This window comes from Ovis aries, chromosome 7 (assembly GCF_016772045.2).
Source record: "Ovis aries strain OAR_USU_Benz2616 breed Rambouillet chromosome 7, ARS-UI_Ramb_v3.0, whole genome shotgun sequence".
NCBI classification, from domain to species: Eukaryota; Metazoa; Chordata; class Mammalia; order Artiodactyla; family Bovidae; genus Ovis; species Ovis aries.
In genome coordinates this window covers 50,801,412-50,823,723 of record NC_056060.1, presented here as the reverse complement: position 1 = coordinate 50,823,723, position 22,312 = coordinate 50,801,412, and the positions used below count along the sequence as shown (strand labels likewise).

The 22,312-nt window shown below is 45.0% G+C and overlaps 1 protein-coding gene across 7 annotated transcripts in view; it reads left to right on the top strand.

Annotated features, from left to right (window-relative positions):
- Positions 1-22,312, top strand: part of MYZAP (myocardial zonula adherens protein) — a 134,892-nt gene that overhangs the window by 31,942 nt on the left and 80,638 nt on the right. For all 7 annotated transcript variants that reach the window (XM_042252395.1, XM_042252394.1, XM_060417888.1 and 4 more), the window contains 3 exons: positions 1,453-1,539; positions 16,925-17,080; positions 20,668-20,760. In XM_042252395.1, the coding sequence (XP_042108329.1) occupies positions 1,453-1,539; positions 16,925-17,080; positions 20,668-20,760 (336 nt within the window). The remainder of the gene's footprint in view (positions 1-1,452; positions 1,540-16,924; positions 17,081-20,667; positions 20,761-22,312) is intronic.

The following is a 22,312-nucleotide window of genomic DNA, read 5'->3' as shown; positions in this document are numbered from 1 at the left end:
GTCCCTTGGACTGCAAGGAGATCCGACCAGTCCATTCTAAAGGAAATCAGTCCTGAGTATTCATTGGAAGGACTGATGCTGAAGCTGAAGCTCCAATACTTTGGCCACCTGATGCAAAGAGCTAACTTACTGGAAAAGACCCTGTTGCTGGGAAAGATTCAAGGCAAAAGGAGAAGAAGGTGGCAGAGGATGAGATAGTTTGATGGCATCACCGACTCAATGGACATGAATTAGAGCAAATTCCAAGAGATGATGGAGGATAGTGGGGCTTGGTATGCTGTAGTCCATGGGGTTGCAAAGAGTCAGACATGACTTAGTGGCTGAACGACAAGCACCACTATAAAGACCCTATTTTCAAATAAAGTCACATTCTGAGGTACTAGGAGTTAGGATTCCTATGTATATACATTGTAGGGGGACAGAATTCCACCCATAACAGGGACAGGCTGTGCTCTCATGAGTGTGTCGGGCTGTGGGCTGGGTGCTCTGGGTGCTGCTTTGACTCTCTGTTTTTTCCCTTTGGTGTGGTTTTTTAATGGCAGGGTAAAAAGCAACACACTTTCCACTTCTCTCCAGAATATATCACAGTAGGATCAGGCTGCGATAATAGGGTGGAATAAGCATCATGTGGCATTAAGTACATTGTCACTATTGTGAGACCATCACCACCATCCGTCTTTCATCTTTTCAAACTGAAGCTCCATATTATTAAAGAATAACTGGTCCTTGGCGACCAGCATTCTTCTCTGTCTCTGAATTTGACCACCCTGGGGACCCTGTGTAAGTGGAACCATACAGGTTTGTCTTTTCATGACTGCCTTATTTCACTTAGCATCATGTCCTCAAGGTTGCTCCATGTCATAGCATGTGTCAGAAGTTTTGTTCCTTTATACAGCCATGTAAATATTCTGTTCTATGTATATACACATTTTATTTACCTACTCATCCATTGATGGACATTTGGGATGTTTCCACCTTTCACCTATTGTGAATAATGCTGCTGTGGACAGGGATATATAGACTTAAAAATTTTTTTGTGTGATTAAACATGTACATGTCTGTTATAGGAAAATTCAACATAGAGTCAAGTAGAAAGCACCTTCCCACCCCTCCACCACTGTGTATAGCTTGGTCTCTACCCTTCTAGCTGTACTTTGAAATCAAATCATCCTGTACTGTAATGGAACATGAGCCATTTAAAAGAATGTTTGAATTCTATGAAGCTATTCAGTAGTTTGCTAAAGAAGGAAAGCATAAAACATAAACAGGGAGGTGGTGAGTGCCTGTGATGGGCCCAGCGGAAGCTGGTCTTTCCCCAGCATCCCCTGTGTGATTTGTGCCATCATTCCCATTGCTAAGGAGGCGACAGAGGCTCCGAGAAACCCCAGGTGATCTGGCTCCTTCTGCCCCAAATGCAGGTTTATAACTGGTCTCTCCTCTTTTCTCTCCCAGGCAAATGTCTGCAGACTACGGCTGACTGTGCCTCCCGAGAACCCAGTGCCTGAGCCGAGTGAAAAGAAGGTTGAAAGAAGAGAGCAGGTAAGCCATCTCTGAGGCGAAGTCTTGACCGGTTTGTTGCTGTTTTATGCTGTGCGGCATGTGGGATCTCAGTTGCTTGACCAGAGTTTGAACCCTTGCCCCCTGCAGTGAAGCACAGAGTCTTACCCACTGGACTGCCAGGGAAGTCCCTCCCCTCTTTGTACCTTTTTATTTGAACCCCTTCCCCTGCTGTCCTCCATCCAGGCTGTTCACAGAGCCTGCGTGTCAGCAGCTGTGTGATGAAAGGCCCCCCACCCACCATCTTCCCAGAAGCCAGGCTGCTCGGCCTGGCCGGCTGGGTGGCCTCGGGACCCTGCTGTTGCTTCTAGGTGAATGCCAACTGTGTGTTGCCTTGCAACTCTAGGGGCGCTGGCTTTGGTGACAGGTGTGGTGGCAGGGGACGGGTTTTTCCTGAAAGAGCCCGACCAGTTGAGTCAAAGGGCCCATTGTGAGCTGCGATGGGGCCTGAGCCTTTCTCTGTGGCCGGAGCCAGAGGCCCAGCTCTTGGGATGGGGCTGCTGCCTGGAGAGGAGTGGCCCCAAAGCAGCTCTGGCAAGGGCACCCGGCTGCAGGGAGGAGGAGCCGAGCAGGCCTTTTTGTGCCAGCTGCTGAGCTAAGTGCTGGGCTGCAGAGATAAGTCTGACCTTGGCCTTGCCTTGAGGAGCTGACAGATTTTCAGGTGAGACAGACATATAAATAAACCAAGCTGCCGTGATAGTTCGAGTGTTAGGATCCTGAAGTGTAAGCAGGGCTCTGGGAACATGGAAAATTGGGCTGTATCAAAGGACCCAAAAGCCTGTTTGAAAGGGCTCTCATTGCTGAAAATGGAAACATTTCAAAATCAAAAGAATTAATGACAATGATGAATTATGACACATTAAATAATTTAAAAAACCCCTCATGGGTTTATAGTAATAGATTATAAAAGGGAAAGCTCTTTTTTTTAAAAAAAATATAACATCAGCTGATAAATTTAGATAATTTCTTGTTTTGTAACCCCCATGCCAGGTCATCAATGAATGCAAAAACTAGTTGGTGAAAGATTACCTGGAGCAGTATATTGATGTGGGCTTAGAGTATGACGTCACTGATGACTTACAGGCTCTAGAGGCACAGTGCCACAGTATGGCAGCCAGTGGTTCTCCCAGGAGATCCAATTTGGCTTTGCCAGGACTGGGCAGCCTGGTATTCTGTGACTTCTGGTATGATGCAGTTAAGAAATAAATAATGTTACCTATAATATTCATGCCAAACTTGTGTAACTGAATCTAGTAATAAAGAGACAGAAAAATCCAAAATGTGGGATTGTCTATAAAAAAATTAACCAGACTCCCTTAATAGATTTAATGTTATTAAAAAAATAAGAATCTATTGGAGATAAAAGAGATGAGAGAGACTTAACATTATTATAATAAATTAAGTGTTGATTAAATCCTGGGTCCAGTATATATATACATATATGTATCTTTTGATACATCTTCCCTGGTGGCTCAGAGGTTAAAGCGTCTGTTTCCAATGCTGGAGACCCAGGTTCGATCCCTGGGTTGGGAAGATTCCCTGGAGAAGGAAATAGTAACCCACTCCATTATTCTTGCCTGGAGAATCGTTTGATACAATATCAAGTTGTACAATTTTGAACATAAACCCATATATTACATATTATTAAAAAATGGTACTTTTCTTATTCATGATAATGGTACATTGGTAATATATCTTAACTGTTCTTTTGGCTTCTCTATATAGTTGAACATTTTCCAAAGAAAAAGTTTAGAGGTAAAAGCTCATAGGCAGAGAGAGTGGAAGTGGTCAGGCTTTGGCTGGTGAACCCTGGCTGATGACCAGGGGCCTGTGTTGCTGGAGGTGTGGGTCCCCTCTGCCCTCATTGATCCTCTCTCTGTCCATCCTTTCAGAGCTGATAGATTGGTCAGAGGAGTGGCCCTAGGCTGTGTCCAGAGGCTCATGGGCAGCTTAGCACATGGGGAGTCAGAATGACCATGGGGGAGAAGGGGCTGGGGCAAGTGACAGGACAAGGGCCCTGAATGCATGGTAGAGGCAGTGGGGAATTGGGTCTGTTGGTGTTAGCTCTGAGCTGCATGCCTGGGAAGATGTTTGTGAGGGGATTCTGCGTGCTAACACTGGGGTGGTAGGTGCTGTGAGGCACCGGAGGGCATGCCACTGCTCAAGAAGACTCAAGTATTACCTAAGGAAGTGGCAATCTGTTCTGTGTCACAGGCGTGTTGGTCTTCACATTGTGTCCTGATTTGTCTGTTGACCTTGAACAGTGCTTTTCAAACTTTTAAAAACAGTTAGACCCTCTTTAAAACAAAAAAAATCACAATGTCATCCTGAAGCCTCACGTAATCCAGATGAAAGTGGTGCTGATGGGGGCCAGAGTCCTCCCAATTTCCCTGCACCCCAGGACCCTCCTGCCCAAGAACTCCTGGAGCACAGGGCAGAAATTCCAGAGAGAGACTGTGCCCAGATGCTAGACTCGGCAGACGAGGTGCACAGCCTGCGTGCCAATCTCTGATGCATTGGTGACTCACTGCAGAAAAACAGGTAGAGAGGAGGAGGGTGGGGCTGGCTCTTACCCCAGAACCAAAGTCCTTGGGTGGTGGCAGCACTTGAAGGTCCTGGTGGTAACTGTGAGGCTGTTCTGGGTGATTCTGTCACCACATCCTGGCCAGGTGCCTGGTCTTGAGTCACTGGGAGCCAGAGGTGAGCACCAGTGAGGAGGCCCTGGGGCTGCTAGCCCCCCTGATGTCCTTCAGTGTGGCTGCCCCTCTCTGTGACATCGTACATAGTCCACAAAACTGCAGGATACCAAGAACACTGGCGAGGTGACTTCTTCCTTTGGTTCCTTTGTCTGTGGTGTGACAGCTGGGGGACTGAAGCTCGCTCAGATAAAGAGGCTGTAAATGGCCTGATGGGATGCTGATGAAGCGAAACTTCTCAGAGGGTTTCCGGGGCCCTGTTAGAGCTGCAGCCCACTGAAGGCAGAGCTGGATCCTGTTCTTTTTCACAGTCAGGGGAGATGCACAGCGTGTTTTTTTTTTTTTTTTTTTGGACCATGCTGGGTCCTCGTCGCTGTGCGGGCTTTTCTCTGTTTGTGGCAAGCAGGGGCTACTCTCCAGCTGCAGTGTGCAGGCTCCTCAGCACAGTGCTTCTCTTGTTGGGGGGCATGGGTTCCAGAGCCTTTGGGCTTCAGTAGTTGCAGCACGTGGGCTCTAGAGCACAGGCTCAGTAGTTGTGGCCCATGGGCTTAGCTGTCTTGCGGCATGTGGAATCTTCCCGGATCAGGTATCGAATCCGCATCTCCTGCATTGACAGGTGGATTCTTTACTGCTGAACCACCAGGTAAGCCCTGCATAATGTCTTTTGAGGACCTGAGGAAGCTATGGGGCAGCTGGCTGCACATAAGCACCACTGCTAGGTGGGCCATTCTGTCTACTGGCCCCACATCATTAGGGAGAGGAATTACTCACAGGGCAGTGGTGGAAGGGTGCGGCAGCTGGTTCAGGTTGCCCAGCCTCATGATGGTGTGTTTAGAGGCTTCTGGAGGCAATGACAACAGAGGTGGTGTCTTTCTCTGGAGTCATGGGTTCCTCAGGAGGGTGTGGAGGGCTTCCTGCTCCCAAGGCAGATGCTGGGGTGCCTGTTCCTCTTAGTCTTTCTCGAATGGAACATCCCATCTGCCCCAAACCTGCTTTCCCCAGGCCACCAGATGACTCCCAGACACTTTGTTCCTCTGCTACTAGTTTCCTCATCTTTCAAGTAGGCACATGAAAACCTGGTTGCAAAGAGTAACTGAGTTGGAGTATGCAAAGGTTCCCCAACCGCGTCTGGCCTGTAATACTGATTAGAGAAAAGTGAAAAGTGAAAGTCGCTCAGTCATGTCCAACTCTTTGTGACCCCATGGATTGTAGCCCACCAGGAACCTCTGTCCATGGGATTCTCCAGGCAGGAGTACTGGAGTGGGGTGCAATTCCTTTCTCCAGGGAATCTTCCCGACCCAGGAATCAAACCCATGTCTCCCTCATAGCAGGTGGATTCTTTACTGTCTGAGCCACAAGGGAAGCCCACTGACTAGAGAGGCGAGGATTAAATGTCAAATGCTTCCCCTTGACTGTCAAACCCAGTGGCCCTGGTTCTTCACCTTTCTCCCCGGGCACTGGGAGAAGTCATTCTCCCTTCTGAAATTGCCCATCCTGCGTCTCCTCCCTCTTGGGCTGTGCCTGCTGCATGTTTTCGGATAGTATGTCCTCCTCTGAGCATCCCTCTGCCTGTACACCTGGGCCTGGCTTCCTCTCTGCATAGACCTTGCCTCAGAGAACTCCTCTTGGGTGATGATACCACCTCATATGCCAACCTTGCTCTCCCCCGCCCTGTCCTACCATGGGCATGCTGGTGTTCAGTGTTCTTTACATGGGGTTCCTTTTATGTACAGACATTTTATTGCTGTTTTCCCATTATTTTTGTATTTAAAAATATGAAATCCAGTCTATGGCCATACCACCCGAATGTGCCCGTTCTTGTCTAAAAGTGTGAAATCTGGATCACTGGTGTGCACAGATATGGGTGGCTCAGTGGTAAAGAATCTGCCCGAGTGTAGGGGACATGGATTCGATCCCTGAGTCAGGAAGATCCCCGGTAGTAGGAAATGGCAACTCCAGTATTCTTGCCTGGGAAATCCCACGGACAGAACAGCCTGGTGGGCTACAGTCTATAGGGTCCAAAGAATCGGATGTGATTGAGCACCCATACACATCCCATTTTATAGTTGAGGAAACTGAAGCACAAAGAGATTAAGTAACTTGCCTGAAGTGATACAGCCCTAATCTGTGGGGTCTCAAGGAGTCAGGCACACAGATAACCAGGAAGTGCTCGGCTTGATTGGAACATAGGTAACGCACTTAGACAATGTTCTGACCCTGTGAGAACAAAGTGCCCCACGCATCTCAATGCCCATTTCCTGATGGCCAGTGAGAACGAGTGTCTTCTCTATTATTTGTTCCTCATATGTGTCCCCTCCAGAGCCATGTACTTCGAGGGGACTGATGGCGTCATCTTGGAAATGAGGCAGAGATGTTAAGGGTGCCACGAGGAGAGTGTGTCGGTTCGAGGGGAGGGAATCGAGAGGCAGTTCTCTGCACCCAACTCCCTATACCTCTGGGAGTCTGACACCCCCTTCCCTTCTCTCCGCCTTCTCTTTCGAGTCCAACCTTCCCTTTTCCAGAATAATTCATTTTCACTAGAACCTTCTTCCTCAAATAACCTACCTGATTAAGTCCTGGTTTTGGCCCTCTGACATAAAATGGCAAATGATGACAAAGGGTAGAAGATGATGAGTTGATGCCTCTCCTCTTATTTCAATATTTATGTGTTTACCTGGCTGCACCAGGTAAATAGTTGCAGGATCCTCGGTCTTCACTCTTTGTTTGCAACATGTGGGCTCTTAGTTACAGCATGTGGGATCAAACCCAGGCCCCCTGCATTGGGAGCGCAGAGTCTTAGCCACTGGACCACCAGGGAAGTCCTTTCTTCTTTGAAATAAGATAGCTATATTTGATTATTGTAAGGAAGTAAATGTCGAAATGTCAGCAGTGTGCATTGGTTCGCTTGTTGGTTCCACTGTGGCACTGCTGGTTGGACTGCAGGACTCAGACCCTGCAGCCACTTCCTCTTGCATGACCACTTGGCCCATCTAAAATCCACTTAGTACTAACTCTTCCTTTTTTCCTGGTTGCTCTGCCCTCACCAGACAGGTTTACTTATCATCTCGCAACCCCATGACATCTGCTTCCTCTAGAATCCTTGCTAAGTCTATAGCCTGTGCCTGGAGCCTCTCCCCAGCCGTCTCTCAGTTTATCCAAGTCTTCTCATCCTCAAAGGCCCCACCAAAGGCCTGCTTCCCTGAGACCCTCCTGCCTGCCTGTGCTTGAGTGATTATTCCCTCTCTTGAGCATCAGGACACCCAGGCAGCCCTCTCCCTTAGCACCTAGCCATCTGCTGCTAGGTACTTCACATATATACACATACATATTCTTGCCAAGTCTGATACAACATGTACATGTGTGTGTGTGTGTGTGTGTGTGTGTGTATGTGTGTGTGTGTTAGTTGCTCAGTCGTGTCTAACTCTTTGTGATTCCCATGGACTATAGCCCTCCAGGCTCCTCTATACATGGGATTTCCCAGGCGAGAATACTGGAGTGGGTAGCCATTCCTTTCTCCAGGGGATCTTCCCCACCCAGGAGCGAACCCAGGTCTCCTGCATTGCAGGCAGATCCTTTCCCATCTGAGCCACCAGAGAAGCCCTGTGTACATATATACACACACATAAAACGTGCAGTCTTTTAATTTTGTCTCCCAGACCCTAGATCTCTGCCTTGCATGTAGTTGGTGCTTAGTGAGTGACTGGATTGTGGTGATTCAGTTTTATATTAGTTTCCTTGGCCTGCCATAAAATGTACCGCAAACCAAGGGGGCTTAACCAACGGAAACTAGTGTCACAGTTTTGGAGACCAGAAGTCCAGGATCAAGGTGTCAGCAGGGCCCTGCTGTCTCTGAGAGCTCCAGGGAGGCAGCCATCCTTGGCTTTTTCAGCTTCCGGAGGCTCTTGGCAATCCTTGGCTCTGGCAGCATCACTCCAGCTTTACCTGGTGTTCTCCTGTGTGTATATGTCTCTGGATCCAAACTGTCCTCTTTTTAGAAGGACACTAGTCATATTGGATTAGCTATTACTCTAATGACCTCTTATTAACTTGTCCCTGTCCCCAAATAGGGTCCAGTTCTGAGGTTCTGGGGAGAAAGACTCCAGCATGCTCTCAATTTGCAGAACACAGTTCAACCCCTGATAAGTTTCTTTGTGAACTAGTATCACCTTAAATTATATTAACAACTCCAGTGAATGAGCGATGAACTTTTAGTTACATATTAAAAGTCATTAATTATAGGGAAGAGGAAATGCTGATTGGGTTGTAGATACACATTTCATGTTGAGGAATTGACATGTTTATTAAATTGTTGAACATTAAAGTTGGTAGTAAATAATTTTGAAATTAAACCCCTGTCATTTTCAAAGAACTTTGTGAATGTGTATACATTTATATTCCTATCCAAATCTGTATGGATTATACTTTTATAGAGACATAGACATACACACACACAAATAAGAAACCAAATCAACACCCCCTTTATCACGTTGTATCAGGGTCTCACTATATAGTTGAATTTTAGAGAATACTGTCTGAGCTCTGCCGATTCTGAGTCTGTGCAGTGGTGAAGTTTTTCCCAATTGACTAAGTAGCTTGAAGTAGATAATATTTTGAACAGCTAACATCCCACTGTCATAGATATCCTTGGAGTGACGTATGTTTCTAAAGAAGCAGTTTTTATGTAAACCTTGGAGAACCTTGACTGAGAGAGAGTAGATATACGTGTATGTAGGAAAAGTCGGGGGGCTTTCATAGTCCAGTAAAATGGTTAAAAGGAAACCTTCGCCGTTTGGTTTTATAGTCTTCTAAGTCTTTAAAGCCTTAAAAGCCCCAGATGAATAGGCCTGCTGAGTTCTTGTCCTTGGTGTGACTATTTACACAATATCCCGGGCTGTTGCCAGGTGAGGGAGTGCACTGCCGTGATTCAGATGCGGCTGGGGCCTCCCTGGTGATACTGTGTAGGACTCTCTGTGCCTCTCAGAGATAGCAGCCCCTGGAAGGGCAGAGAGTCCTGGGTTCTGGTCCTGGCTGCCTGACCACTCAAGGTCATGGGCGGGCCACTCAAGTCATCTCCAGGGGCCTCAATTTCCTCTTCTGGCAAGTGGAAATGTTAGCCTGGAGCAGCGTTTTTCTAAATTTCTTTAGTTCTGGGACTCTCTATTCAAATAAATATGAATGACAGTGCCATCTGTAGACAGTGAGGTGCAGTGACTGGTTTGATAGAAGGTCGGGGCTCAATGGCTGCCCCAGCAGTGTGCCCGCCCCCACCTCATCAGACACTGAGGAGAGACGGGAGACCGTGTACAAAACTGCTGCCACACCTCTTCCATTTTCCTAACTTCCCCAGACTTTGTGTTTCTTTCCTCATGCGGAGAAACCAAGGCCAGTTCAAGCGTGAGCATGTCGCTGTCAGAGTGAATCTGATGACTGAGATGGAACAGCAAAAAGACGCCAGAGGAGAGAGGTGGACAGACAGGCAGAAGCATCCAGACGGACATGGAGAATCTAGTAGGAAATCAGATACTCAGAAATCTAAAGCCACCGCCACAAACTATAGAATCTGTCAGTATCTGTTAGTATGCCCGGCAGTGCACCAGATGACTCATTATGTTGTTCCGTGTCTTCCTTGAAACAAGCTTCTGAAATCGATGGTATTATCCCCATTTTACATTCAGGACCTTGAAGTAAGTCCCGTGCACAGGGCCACACAGCTAGTAACGCTTTGCAGTTCTTACTCAGGTCTGTGCCCTGGCAAGTCGTCATGGTGACGTCAGCTTGCATGCTTCCTCCTATCAGGAAGGTCTGGTATCAGTCAAGGTAACTTACCTAAGGTGTGTACTGTACCACTGGGTTCCAGAAGAGAACTGACCCCCCACCTCCCCTCAGATACTCTTCTCTTTTTCCTGGAGTTTTTAGGCCTAAGCAGCTATTGTCTGTGTAGAATGGAGTATTATCTTTAAGAAGTTACTCTTATAAGGATACTATAGGACTACATTTTCTTGTGAGATTTTTTTTTTGGCTGCGCCAGGTCTTAGTTGCGGCACGTGAACCCTTCCTTGTGGCATGAGGGCTCTAGTTCTCTGTGTGCGTGCGTGCTAAGTTGCTTCAGTTGTGTCCGACTCTGTGCGACCCTGTGGACTGTAGCACACCAAGGTCCTCTGTCCATGGGATTCTCCAGGCAAGAATACTGGAGTGGGTTGCCATGCACTTCTCCAGGGGATCTTCCTAACCCAGGAATCAAACCTGGCCCCTGCATTGGAAACCTTAGCCACTTGGACCCCCAGGAAAGTCCCTCTTGTGTGATTTCTGCTTGACTAGAAATTTTCTTTTCCTTCTCATCTTTAAGCATTCAAAGTGATCTGTCTTTTTCCAACCATAAGTTTACGTAGGAAGTGGTCTCTATTCATTCTTGTGAGACAGTTAAAAACAACAAATATCTTAGTTACTCAAAGGTCTCCATTTATCTGAGGGGACAAGCCTGCCCATCCCCTCTGTATTCCAGAGGGAATAGTCCTAGTGCTCTCTCAGACTGTGGAAGAGCCCCAGAGGCTCAGTTATAGTGTCCATTTTTGTCATAATTGGACAAAACAATGTCAAGCATGAATAATGACCAGGAACCATAATTTGCTATGATGGACACACAGGTCAGACCACATTCCTGAAAGTGATCGCTTCTGCCTGCAGGATGGATCCAGCGCCCAGACACTCAGCATTGAAAGAGTCCCCAGGTCACCTCCTGCCTTCTGGCTGGAAAAAGTGGTAGTGGCGCAGTTGTGTCTAACTCTGCAACCCCATGGACTATAGCTCGCCAGGCTCCTCTGTCCCTGGGATTCTCCAGGCAAGAGTATTGGAGTGGGTTACCATTCCCTTCTCCAAGGGATTTCCCCAAACTCAGGGAGTAAAGCCAGGTCTCCTGCATTGCAGGCAGATTCTTGACCATTTGAGCCACCAGGGAAGCCCCCTGGCTGGGAGAAGTCCAAAACCAAAAGTTTTGGAAAGGACTTCCCTGGTGGCTCAGACGGTAAAGCATCTGTCTACAATGCAGGAGACCCGGGTTCAGTCCCTGGGTTGGGAAGATCCCCTGGAGAAGGAAATGGCAATCCACTCCAGTTCTATTGCCTGGAAAATCCCATGGACAGAGGAGCTTGGTAGGTTACAGTTCATGGGGTCGCAAAGAGTCAGACACGACTGAGCGACTTCACTTTCACTTTCTAGTTTTCAAGTCACTCAATTCATGTTTCAGGCCATTGAGGCCATACTGGTAGCCAGACGTGTGACCAGCTGCCTATCCTGGCCTCTGGGGCCAGGGGCTGGTGTGGCAGTCTACCAGCATTAGTTTGGATTTGTGGTAGGCTGTGTTTCTGATATTATTTATTCTCTGAGACCCCTTCTATTTTTTAATTAATTAATTTTTAATTGAAGGATAATTGCTTTACAGAATTTTGTTGTTTTCTGTCGAACCTCAACATGAACCAGCCATAGGTATACATATATCCCCTCCCTTTTGAATTTCCCTGCCATCTCCCTCCCCATCCCACTCCTCTAGGTTGATAACAGAGCCCGTTTGAATTTCCTTAGCCATATAGCAAATTCCCGTTGGCTGTCTATTTTACATATGATCATGTAATTTTCTACGTTACTCTTTCCATACATTTCACTCTCCTCCCCTCTCCCCAAGTCCGCAAGTCCGTTCTTTATGTCTGAGACCCCTTCTTGACCATGGGATGCTTTTCTCTTGTAGAATCAGTGTCTTGGATGGCCACATACTCCAAATATTCTGACACAGGCACAATTCCAACTATTTTCTCTTTCTTTTTGCCTTCAAACTGTACTTATTGAGCATCTATTTATGGTGAGCACTGAGGATCTAGCAGTGACTACAACAGATAGAGCCACTGTCCCTGTAGATAACCTCTGTAGAGGTGATCTCATTGCAAGATCTTATATTCTGAGTTAAGGTTTAGAAAATATGGTCATCTATCACTGAATTTATACCCCTGCTTTCCAATAGCAATAAAACCTCTATAGCAGGAGTTTAGGCTGAGTTACTTTTCTATCATTTTTCTTTTCTAAGGTGCTTGCTGCCAAGTGTCTTTAGGGAAAACAGCCATAGCATAAGCCTGTAAGTTGTAAGTCACGCAAACATTCCAGGGAATAGTTTCATTGAGAGAGTCTCTGTTAGTTTACTGATAATGCCTGTCATGAATTCTGCTCCTTTGCAGAGAGGGACTTGGGATGCTCTTTCAGCTAATTATGTCCTTTTCCCTTCTTTGGCAAAAACTTTTTTTGTTCTGTGCCTTTATTAGGGCTTTTGTTTTCAAGGCAGTTTCATCTGCTGTTGTTTTATGTCTAGGAAGCTTTTAGTAGGCCCAGTGCACATTTTTTTAAAATTTGACTTTTTTAATACCGAGCAGCATTATAAAGAAGTTGAAAAAGCTTTTAATTATGGAGACTGAATTGTGTACTGAATATTGGAATCTTCACCCAGCTGACAACCCTCAAACCATGGTCTGTCTCGCCCTATCTCCACTTCCTCCACCCTGTGTCCCAGATGTCATAAATAGTTTTAGTATATTTCTCTAAAAGATAATCTCTTAATATAATCACAATGCTGTTATCATGCCTAAAAATTAATATTTATCTTATGGGGAGATTATTTTAAAGGACACGGGAGGAGAAAAATTTAGCTGCAAACACAGTGCCAAACATGTCAACTCTTTTTTTTATCTGGGTTTTCCAGTTTTTGACCAAAAGCATGCTCACGTTTTGTCAAAGTAATGGAAGTCTCAGCTACTATGCAACTTTTTCTGGATATAGATTTTATGCTTGGGGCAAATATCACCCCCTACCCCCACCCTGTGGCTTCATCTTAGAGGACAAAGGGTGTTCTCTTCAAGGGACCAACTTTACATATTCTGAGTAATTCCCCAGAACCTCTTCCAACTTTTAAAGCTTCTTATTCATTCAGCAAGTATTTATTGAGAACTCATTAAGTGTCCGTCACTGTTAGTTGCTGGGGATTATGGTGAAAAAGAAGACAGATAAGACCCTAGACTTCTTAGAACTTTGATTTGGTAGGGAAACAGGCCTTACATATATCGTGATGCTAACACTCACTCCATCATGGTTGTGGTAAGTGTTGTAGAGACCTGACTGTCTGAAGAGTTGGTGAAGATGACCTTGAGAGAAGAACATTTCAGCCCAGCAGTGGCTCTGCAGTGAGAGGGAATAGCCTGTGTAAATGCCTGAGGCACAAAGGAGGTTGGCTGATAAAGGAAGAGAAAAGAGGCCTGGAGGCTGGAATGAAGTGGGGGACTGGAGGGACATGGATCCTGGGAGGCTGGAGAAGAGTCTCCTATCCTGGGCTCACCTCCTCCCAGAGGCCCTGAATCTGAGAGCCTCCCTCTTGGCTATCATAACCCTGAGGTCTGGGGCCACACAAAGCTGTGAGCTCCGCTTCCTCTCCTCTAAGCTATCCTGAGGGTTTTGGTGGCTCAGATGGTAGGAATCTGCCTGCAATGTAGGAGAGCCAGCTTTGATCCCTGGATCGGGAAGATCCCTGGAGGAGGAAATGGCTACCCAATCCAGTATTCTTGTCTGGAGAATCCCATTGGCAGAGGAGCCCAATGGGCTACAGACCATGACGTCACAAAGAGTCGGACATGACTGAGTGATTAACACGCAAGCTATCCTGAAGGTTGTGGTTAAAGAAAGAGCCTAGATTTGGAAACACAAACAGGCACTTGAATACTCCCACCTTGGAAGAAATAGTAATATATACACAGTAGGGTTAATATGGGGATTAAAGAAAAGGTTGTATAGTAAAATGGCTAGCCAAAAAATATTTTCTTTCTTTGTAAACACCCCTTCCCCCTCCCCATCACAGCCCAGCAGCTCCTCAGGAGTCCTCTCCTTGTGGGGTGGCCCATGCATATGGCCCTGCTCCTGTGTTGGGCCCTTCCCTGGGGGTCTCTCATTTAGATCCTGACTTTGTAATAATTTTTTAGTTGTCATTTTTTGAAAAAGTATTATTGAAGATGTGGAGTCCAACTTTCTAGATGTTTTACTCACTCAGACACTCACTTGCAAAGCAAAAAATAGAAATAATATGAAATGTACTATTTTTTACTTAACAGATCTTTGATATCTTTCCACATGTGTAACTTTCAGATCCATGACCTCTTGGGATGTGTTCCACAGACCATGTTGTCCCTGGCTTGTCTGCATATACCTCCATCTGTGGTGGTCCCCATCTCCCCTCATGGGCAGGGAGACAAGTCCTCTTGATCTGGTCACCTGAGCGTTTTCCTGTAGGACAGTCCACCTGTGAAAACCTTTGCTTTTCAGAAACAAGTTTTCCCAAAGCCTGAGGCCAGCATCAGCTTGTTTTTCAGGAACTGGGTGGAGCTGGTGACTGAAAGAGCTTGCTTTTGTTTCCTGGTATGTGGGAGTTTCATTAGAGCTTTTCCTCTTCCTGATTATATGTGTAGTAAAGCTGGGATATCTAATCCGAGCTTCTCACTCCACTGAGTGCCATTTAACCCCCCACTCACCTAAACTTAGGTATCAACATTAAGAGTTGCCTCAGTGCCTGTGGGGCCCAGGTATGAGGAGTTCTAGTGAAAGCATTTTCCATAAGCAATGCAAGTGTCCCACCCCTCATATTTTATCTCTTAACAAGTTTGTACAGAAGAGTGGGAAGCAATGGATGTTTTGTTATTTTTTAAGATTTATGTAAAATTTTTTGGCTGTGCTGAGTCTTCATTGTTGCATGTGGGCTTTTTCTAGTTGCAGCGAGCGGGGGCTCCTCTTCATTGCGATGTGTGGGCTTCTCACTGAGATGGCTTCTCTTGTTGTGGAACACAGGTTCTAGCTGTGCGGCCTTCGGGAGTTGCAGACACGGGCTTGGCAGTTGTGAGGCTTAGTTACTCCCTGCCCTTTAGGACCTTCTGGGACCAGGGATCAAACCTGTGTCGCTTGTGTTGGTAGACAAATTCTTAATTACTGAACCACCAGGAAAGCCCTTCTTATTAATTATTTTTCAAAAAGTCACATTGTAAGCAAATGATACATGAAGTTATAACAAAAAAAAATCAAATTTCATTCTGACCTTCAGTATCCCTGCTCCTCCCTACCATCCCCTCCTTAGAGGTCATTACCAGTACCAATGAAGTTGCTCAGTCGTGTCCAACTCTTTGCGACCCCATGGATTGTAGCCTACCAGGCTCCTCCATCCATGGAGTTTTCCAGGCAAGAGTGCTGGAGTGGGTTGCCATTTCCTTCTCCAGGGAATCTTCCTGACCCAGGGATCGAACCCATGTCTCCCACATTGCAGGCAGACGCTTTAATGTCTGAACCACCAGGGAAGCCCCAGCTTAGAGGTCATTAATGATTAATAATTTGGTAACTTTTACAAGCTTTGATTGAATGGGCCATAAAGGACTTACTATTCTGCCACAAATGAATGATTTTAACATGCACATTATAATTTTATATGTCAGTGATGTTTTGCAAGTACATAGAAAGAATTTATGCACAGGTGGTTTAAAAATTAGTTCAAGAGCAAAGTTACCATTATGAAACTCAGCCTTCTGTCCTGTGTCATTGTCAGCCCCAAGGAAGATTAGACATAGGCTGGTTTTTCTGTCATCTCAGTCCCTTGTCTTAGGTTGTTCCTGTCCCCTCTCTCCTATGTTGTGATGGCCTGCTCTGTCCCTCTACATCCAACAAAGCCTATGGGGAGGTGTCCTTAGTATCAGACAGAACTGGGCTTGAACCTAGGTATGTGGCCATGAACAAGAGACGAGACTTGACCTCTCTGAACTTAAGCTCTCTCCGCTATTAAGTGGAAAGGACAGTCATTGTGTTGTGGCGTGGCTGTGAAGATTAAATGTATGAGGGACATGTCTAGCTTATAGAAGGTGCTCAATAAATCTTAGTTTCTCTTGGCCACGTCTCTCCGCTTCCCAAGTGTATTTGCACTTCAGCAATGATGGGAGTTTTAACTGAGAGAGCCAAGGAGCAGAGGATTCTTTTGGAGTGATGTCATGCTGCCTCTGCCTGACTTTTCAGAAGTATTTCATGAATAGTCACAACAGGGGACCCCACCTTCCTTCCTCAGAACTGGCTCCAGGGTCAGCTGTAACGTCAGGGGACAATCTGGCTGCCAGATGGCTGTCGGCGTTCTTCCCCCCACATATCTCAGCCTCCTGCATTTCAGGCCACACAGTTAGTGATGACGATGAAGTCATACAGAGGAACCAGCATAAAAACAGCTTTACCAAGAATGTGAGATTTCAGACACTCACTCTTGCTATCAGGGATGGCACAAGTCCATTAGGCACCTTTGTCAGAAGGCGCCTGTGTCAAAAAGGCACCTTCTCTGGGAAGATGGGTTCCTGCAGAGACGCTGCTTGATAAAGGGACAGAGCTTTGGTGGAAATTAGGGCAAGGTGCTGGTCTTCCAGGGGAAAGATAGGCACAGGCCAACTATGACTTGGTGAGTAGAGACCAGGTTGGATTTCTACTGGCAGTGCCACCCCTCCCCCATTGCCAGGCATCTCAGTGCTGGGCACAACCTGCATAACCATGTTCAGTGGGCCCGTGATGACAGCTGCCTCTACAAAGCCTAAAGAGTCACCATTCTCTTCTCTTTTCCTCCCCTCTTTCAGCATCGTGACCTGAGCAATGGAGAATCAACCAGGAAACTCCCCCAGGGTGTTGTCTATGGTGTGGTGCGACGATCAGATCAAAACCAGCAGAAAGAAATGGTGGTGTATGGGTGGACCACCAATCAGCTGAAAGAAGAGATGAACTACATCAAAGACGTGAGTAGTTTAAGGATTTTTTTTTTTTTTTTTCTGTTTTACAGTCTTCTTGTAGCATGTAAGAGGGTGGAGCTGGAAGCTCTGATATGAACGTAATAAGTCATTTTGAAATAATTCTAAATGTCATTTTGGATGGAAAAACCGCTACAGATCTTCATGGTGATGTGAAAAGTGTTATCGCTCAGTTGTGTCCGACTCTTTGCAACCCCATGGATTGTAGCCTTCCAGTCTCTTCTGTTCATGAGATTTCCCAGGCAAGAATACTAGAGTGGGTTGCCATTTCTTTCCCCAGGGGAACTTCCCGACCAGGGATCGGACCCAGGTCTCCCACACTGCAGAGAGATTCTTTACCGTCTGAGCCACCAGGGGAGCACACATGTAATTTTGCAGTGAGGTATAGGATGAAGTTCTATATGTTATTAAGTAAGGATACTCAGTAGACCAAATAGCTTTTTTCTTCCATGTATGATAAGGAGGCTCTTAGGTAGTTTTGCGTGTTTTATTGGACACTCCTAATATAAGAGTTTGGACAGCTGTATGAATTTGGATACTTTTGGCTACAGGTGGCAGAAAAGCCAACTCTAAAAGGAAATTTTTCTCATGTGGGGATAAGTCTAGGGATAGGTGCACTCCAGGCAGGGCTCTCCAAGCACCAGTTCTACTTCTGAGATTCCCATGGTTCTTTCCTCCTTCAGCCTTAGGCTCACAGCATCTGAAAATATGATGGTGTCCAGAGAGGGAAAAGGAGACAGTCATCTCTGGTTCCCCTTTAGAGACCCGTCATCAGACTTGCCCTGGTGTCTCATTGGCAAGGACCCAGGTCACATGCCCATTCCCAAATCCATCACTGGCAAGGGGAATGGGCCTTGGGAATTGGTTTGATGGTTCAGGCTGATCAGTTGGGTTGAAACAGATGCTGAGAAGTCAACCACAATAGACATTGTCTAACCCAGGCCAATTAATACCATTTCTTTGTAATTAATATTACATTTCTTTTAAAGTGTACGTTCTTTGGAGAACTTTTGAAAAATATAAAGATGTATGAAGAAGAAAACAAAATCACCCACAATTCTTCAATTCAACCAGAACAGTTGTTAACATTTTGGAGTATTTCCTTGTAACCTTTTCTTTTTATCTATCATCTATCTATCTTTCCTTCCTTCCCACCCTCCTTCCCTCCTTCCTTCCTTCTGTCCATCCATCATCTCCATTCTTTCTTGGTCTACCCAGTGTCTCCCTAGATTGAACAGTGCCTTTGTTGTCAAACCAGAGTGATTAGGTAGAGAGGATATGAGCTGTCCCAGACACTGGCCTGTGGACTAAAGAGTGCTCGTGAGAAGCAGGGGCAGCCTGGGCAATGGAGTCCCCATGGGTCTTGGTTCAAGGTCCAGCTGTTTGACCCAGCCAAACTTCTGCCCTATCTGAGCTTCAGTTTTCTCATTTATAGATCATGAGGGCTGAGGAGGGATCGTTAAGGTCAAAACTAGCTCTGTTTTATTTGGCTGTGTTTGCCAGTAGGACACAAACACGTGTGGTCAGCTTTTGTTTTGAGTTTTCGAGAAGAGCATCTCTTATCAAATATCAAAAAATAATAAATGTACCTTTCTTAATTGTCTTGAAAGATTTGGATAGTTGTACAATTTTAAGGAATAAAAAAGATAATAAATTCTTAACAGAGGAAATGAAGAAAAGCCAGACGAGCCATACTCATACGCAAGCGGGTAGAGCCTGTCGGACAACTGTCAACCTCAGAGCCCCAGTCATCCAAATCCTGAAGAACATTTTTAACCGTTCAGAGTAGCCCATTCCTATGTTTCTGTGTAGGGACAGCTCGTACCTTTTTGGTTGCCCCTGTTTTTCTCATGCAAATGCTTATGCCTTTCTCACTGAGATGCCCCAAATAACATGGCACCACTTCAGAGGTAAACCTGCTAAGCAGATTGGTGAGTTGCAGATTGTCCAAGACAAAATCGTAGGTTCAGGCTGTCAGATGTCCAAATCACATGAGAATTTCTGACCTGAATTGCCAACCTCCACTGTGATCTACAATTTAAAATTAATTTTTTGGTCCCACTTTCTGTGGCTGGCTTCAGACCCATCCCAGGCTACTCATTCCTGAGTGTGTTTATGGGTTTGTGCGCCTTCCCTCACTTGTGGGTGGACTCTGGCAGTATTTGCCAATGGGAGTCACATCCAACTCCACCTGCTCCCCAACAGTGAGTAGGCTGAGAACCAACTCAGGGTCACAGATGAAAGCCGTTCTGTCTGCCCAGAATGAAAAGGTTGTTGCTTTTGGCCTCATTTCCCCCAAAATGTTTGTATTCAGTGGTGAGAAAGTAGACTCTATCATTACAGTTCATTTGGGAAGGGCAAGGTGTTGTGACTTGCCTTCTCCTGCCCTGAAATCCCACCAGTATCCAGTCATTCCTAATAAACATACAGTTTAAAGCAATGTGCTAGTTGTATAAATAGTTTCAAAATTAAGTCCCCACATGCTGTGGCCTACTTAACCCTTCATTCTAACCAAACTGCTGCTTTTGAGCCTTTCCTGTGATAGAAGTTCCAGAGCCTTCTGGAGAGGGCTCCTTTGAGGCTGCTTTTTTATAGGAGAATCCCTGAGTTCTTCATTCAACCAAGGGAGCACCAGAAGAAGAGTGAAGATAGAGACTATTTGTTAGGTTTTTTCGTTTTTATTGAGAATGTATTTAAGGCCCCATTACTTCTCTGGAAGTGGTATTATAGAGAAATTTAAACAGAGTTTGTATAAACAGGCATTTGGGGGAATCACCATGACTTTCCTTATGTTTACTGCCTTCTGTAGTGTTGGTGATTATTGAGGAACTGACTTTCACGTTTATGGGCTCTCTAAGCTCATACTTTCCTTCCTTACCTTCCAAACATTTATTTGCTCTCTGGCAGTCAGGACAGCGATAGGGAAAATTAGAGGTGCCCTTTTTTTGTTTTTCGTTTTGGTCTGCCTAGTCATGTGTTCTGGCTTTCCTGGTGGCTCAGTAGTAAAGAATCCACCTGCTGATTCAGGAGGCATGGATTTGATGCCTGGGTTGGGAAGATTCTCTGGAGAAGGGAATGGCCACCCACTCTAGTATTCTTACATGGCGAATCCCATGGACAGAGGAGCCTGGCAGGCTACAGTCTATGGGGTTGCAAAAGGGTTGGACATGACATAGCAACAGAACAACAACAACAATAGTCTTGTATTTACGAAGCTGACCAGTTAAACAGTTCCTACTTATAAAAATATGTGATAGGAAAAGGGGAAAAATCCTGCCTGAATATGATTTTTAGGGTGGTAGGTAAATTTCAATAAACCACTTTTTCTTCAGAGCATGTTATTTGATAATTAATATTTACTAATAATTATATATAATCCACAATGTGTATTTATTATTATCACTATTATTTGGATAATTCCCTTGAGATACTCTTTCTTAATATCCCAAATTGTCCTGTTCCTAAGATTATTTTTTTGTGAGGCCCTTCTCTTATTAGGGTTTCTTAAATGTTTTGGAAATCTCACATGAAAATATTGTAGCTTGATCTCTAACCAGTATTTTTGTGGGCTGCAGGTGAGAGCCACTTTGGAAAAAGTAAGAAAGAGAATGTACGGAGACTATGATGAAATGAGACAGAAGATTCGACAGCTCACCCAGGAACTGTCAGTAAGTAGCATCATGTGAAGGGATGCTAAGGCTTAGAACTCCCTCCCAGTTGCTAGTGCCTGAAGATACTTGAGTTTATCATGTTCCTTGTGAGTGGAATCACAGGAACATGATTGCACTGGGTCTTTGGTGCAGCTCGTGGGCTCTCCAGTTGTGGCGTATGCTTAGTTGCTCCATAGCACATGGAATCTTAGTTTCCTGACCAGGGATTGAACCCACCTCCCCTGCACTGGAAGGCAGATTCCTAATCCCTGGGCCACCAGGGAAGTCCCTGGAATCATAAACTGAGGGAATATTATCACAGAATGAAGTTTATTATTTGAAGGAAAATTTTTGTGGCAAGAATAATTTTCACTTTCAAAGCATTCCCTCCAAAGTCAAGAACAAGATGAGGAAGCCAGCTCTATTATTATTAAATGACATTGTACTGGAGAGACTAGCCATGGAATTTAGCAAGAGAAATAGATTTAGAGGTATAAAAACTGGACGGGTAGATGAAAAACTATCACAGTTTACAAACTGTATGACTACATACCCAGAAAACTCCAGCGAACCAATGAAAAAACTGCTATAAACAGAAGAATTCTATAAAGTAGCAAGGTAAAATATTAATGGACATAGACAAATAGATTGCAATATGCAAAAAACCAGTTAGAGAAAATAAAAGCAACAAAAAACTACCAGATATCTGAAAATAAATTTTAATGTGTAGAAAGACATATACGTCATATACTTGGAAAGGAAGATTCAACATCATAAGACATTAATACCATTCATGTTGATATGTAAATTTAATATTACCCAGTAAAAGTATTAAAGGATTTTTATTTTATGTTGTTCTTTTACAACTGAACTAGGTGGTTCCATGGTGTACAGAAAATAAATATGAAGAGGAAGTTAAAATTCTGGGGGGATAAAAAGGCAATGAAGGAGACTAGGCCTCTTAATATTGAGAAATACTGAGAAAGAAATTGAGAAAGCCTCAGAGATGAAAACAGAATAGTATTGGCACATAAATAAATAGACATTAATGAAAAAGAGCCCAGAAATGTAACCCAATCTATGATAAATGTGGCATGTTAAATGAAGGGAGGAAAATAGAGCAGTCAGTATATGCTATTGGGACAGACTTATATCTGGACAAATTTTGGGTAGATTTTGTTAAACTTAGTGCCAGAAGGAAATATATGTGAATTGTTTTACACTCTTGGACAGGGGAAGGTATTATCTTATGAGGAGATGCAATTCCAAATTCACTAAAGGAAGAGTTAATGACACTGATAATTTTGACTACATTAAAATGAAGACTAGTGCTGGCAAAAATACCAAAGTCAAATGACAACCTGGGAAAAATTATTTGCCTTCGTACGATAGGTAGTAGGCTTGGAGAATGAAATGGCAGCCCACTCCAGTGTTCTTGCCTAAGAAATCTCATGGACTGAGGAGCCTTGCGAGCTGCAGTCCATGGGGTCACAAGAAGTCAGACATGACTGAGCGACTAGTAAGCTAATATTCTGGATACTTAAAAAAGTGCCCATGAATCAAAAAGAAA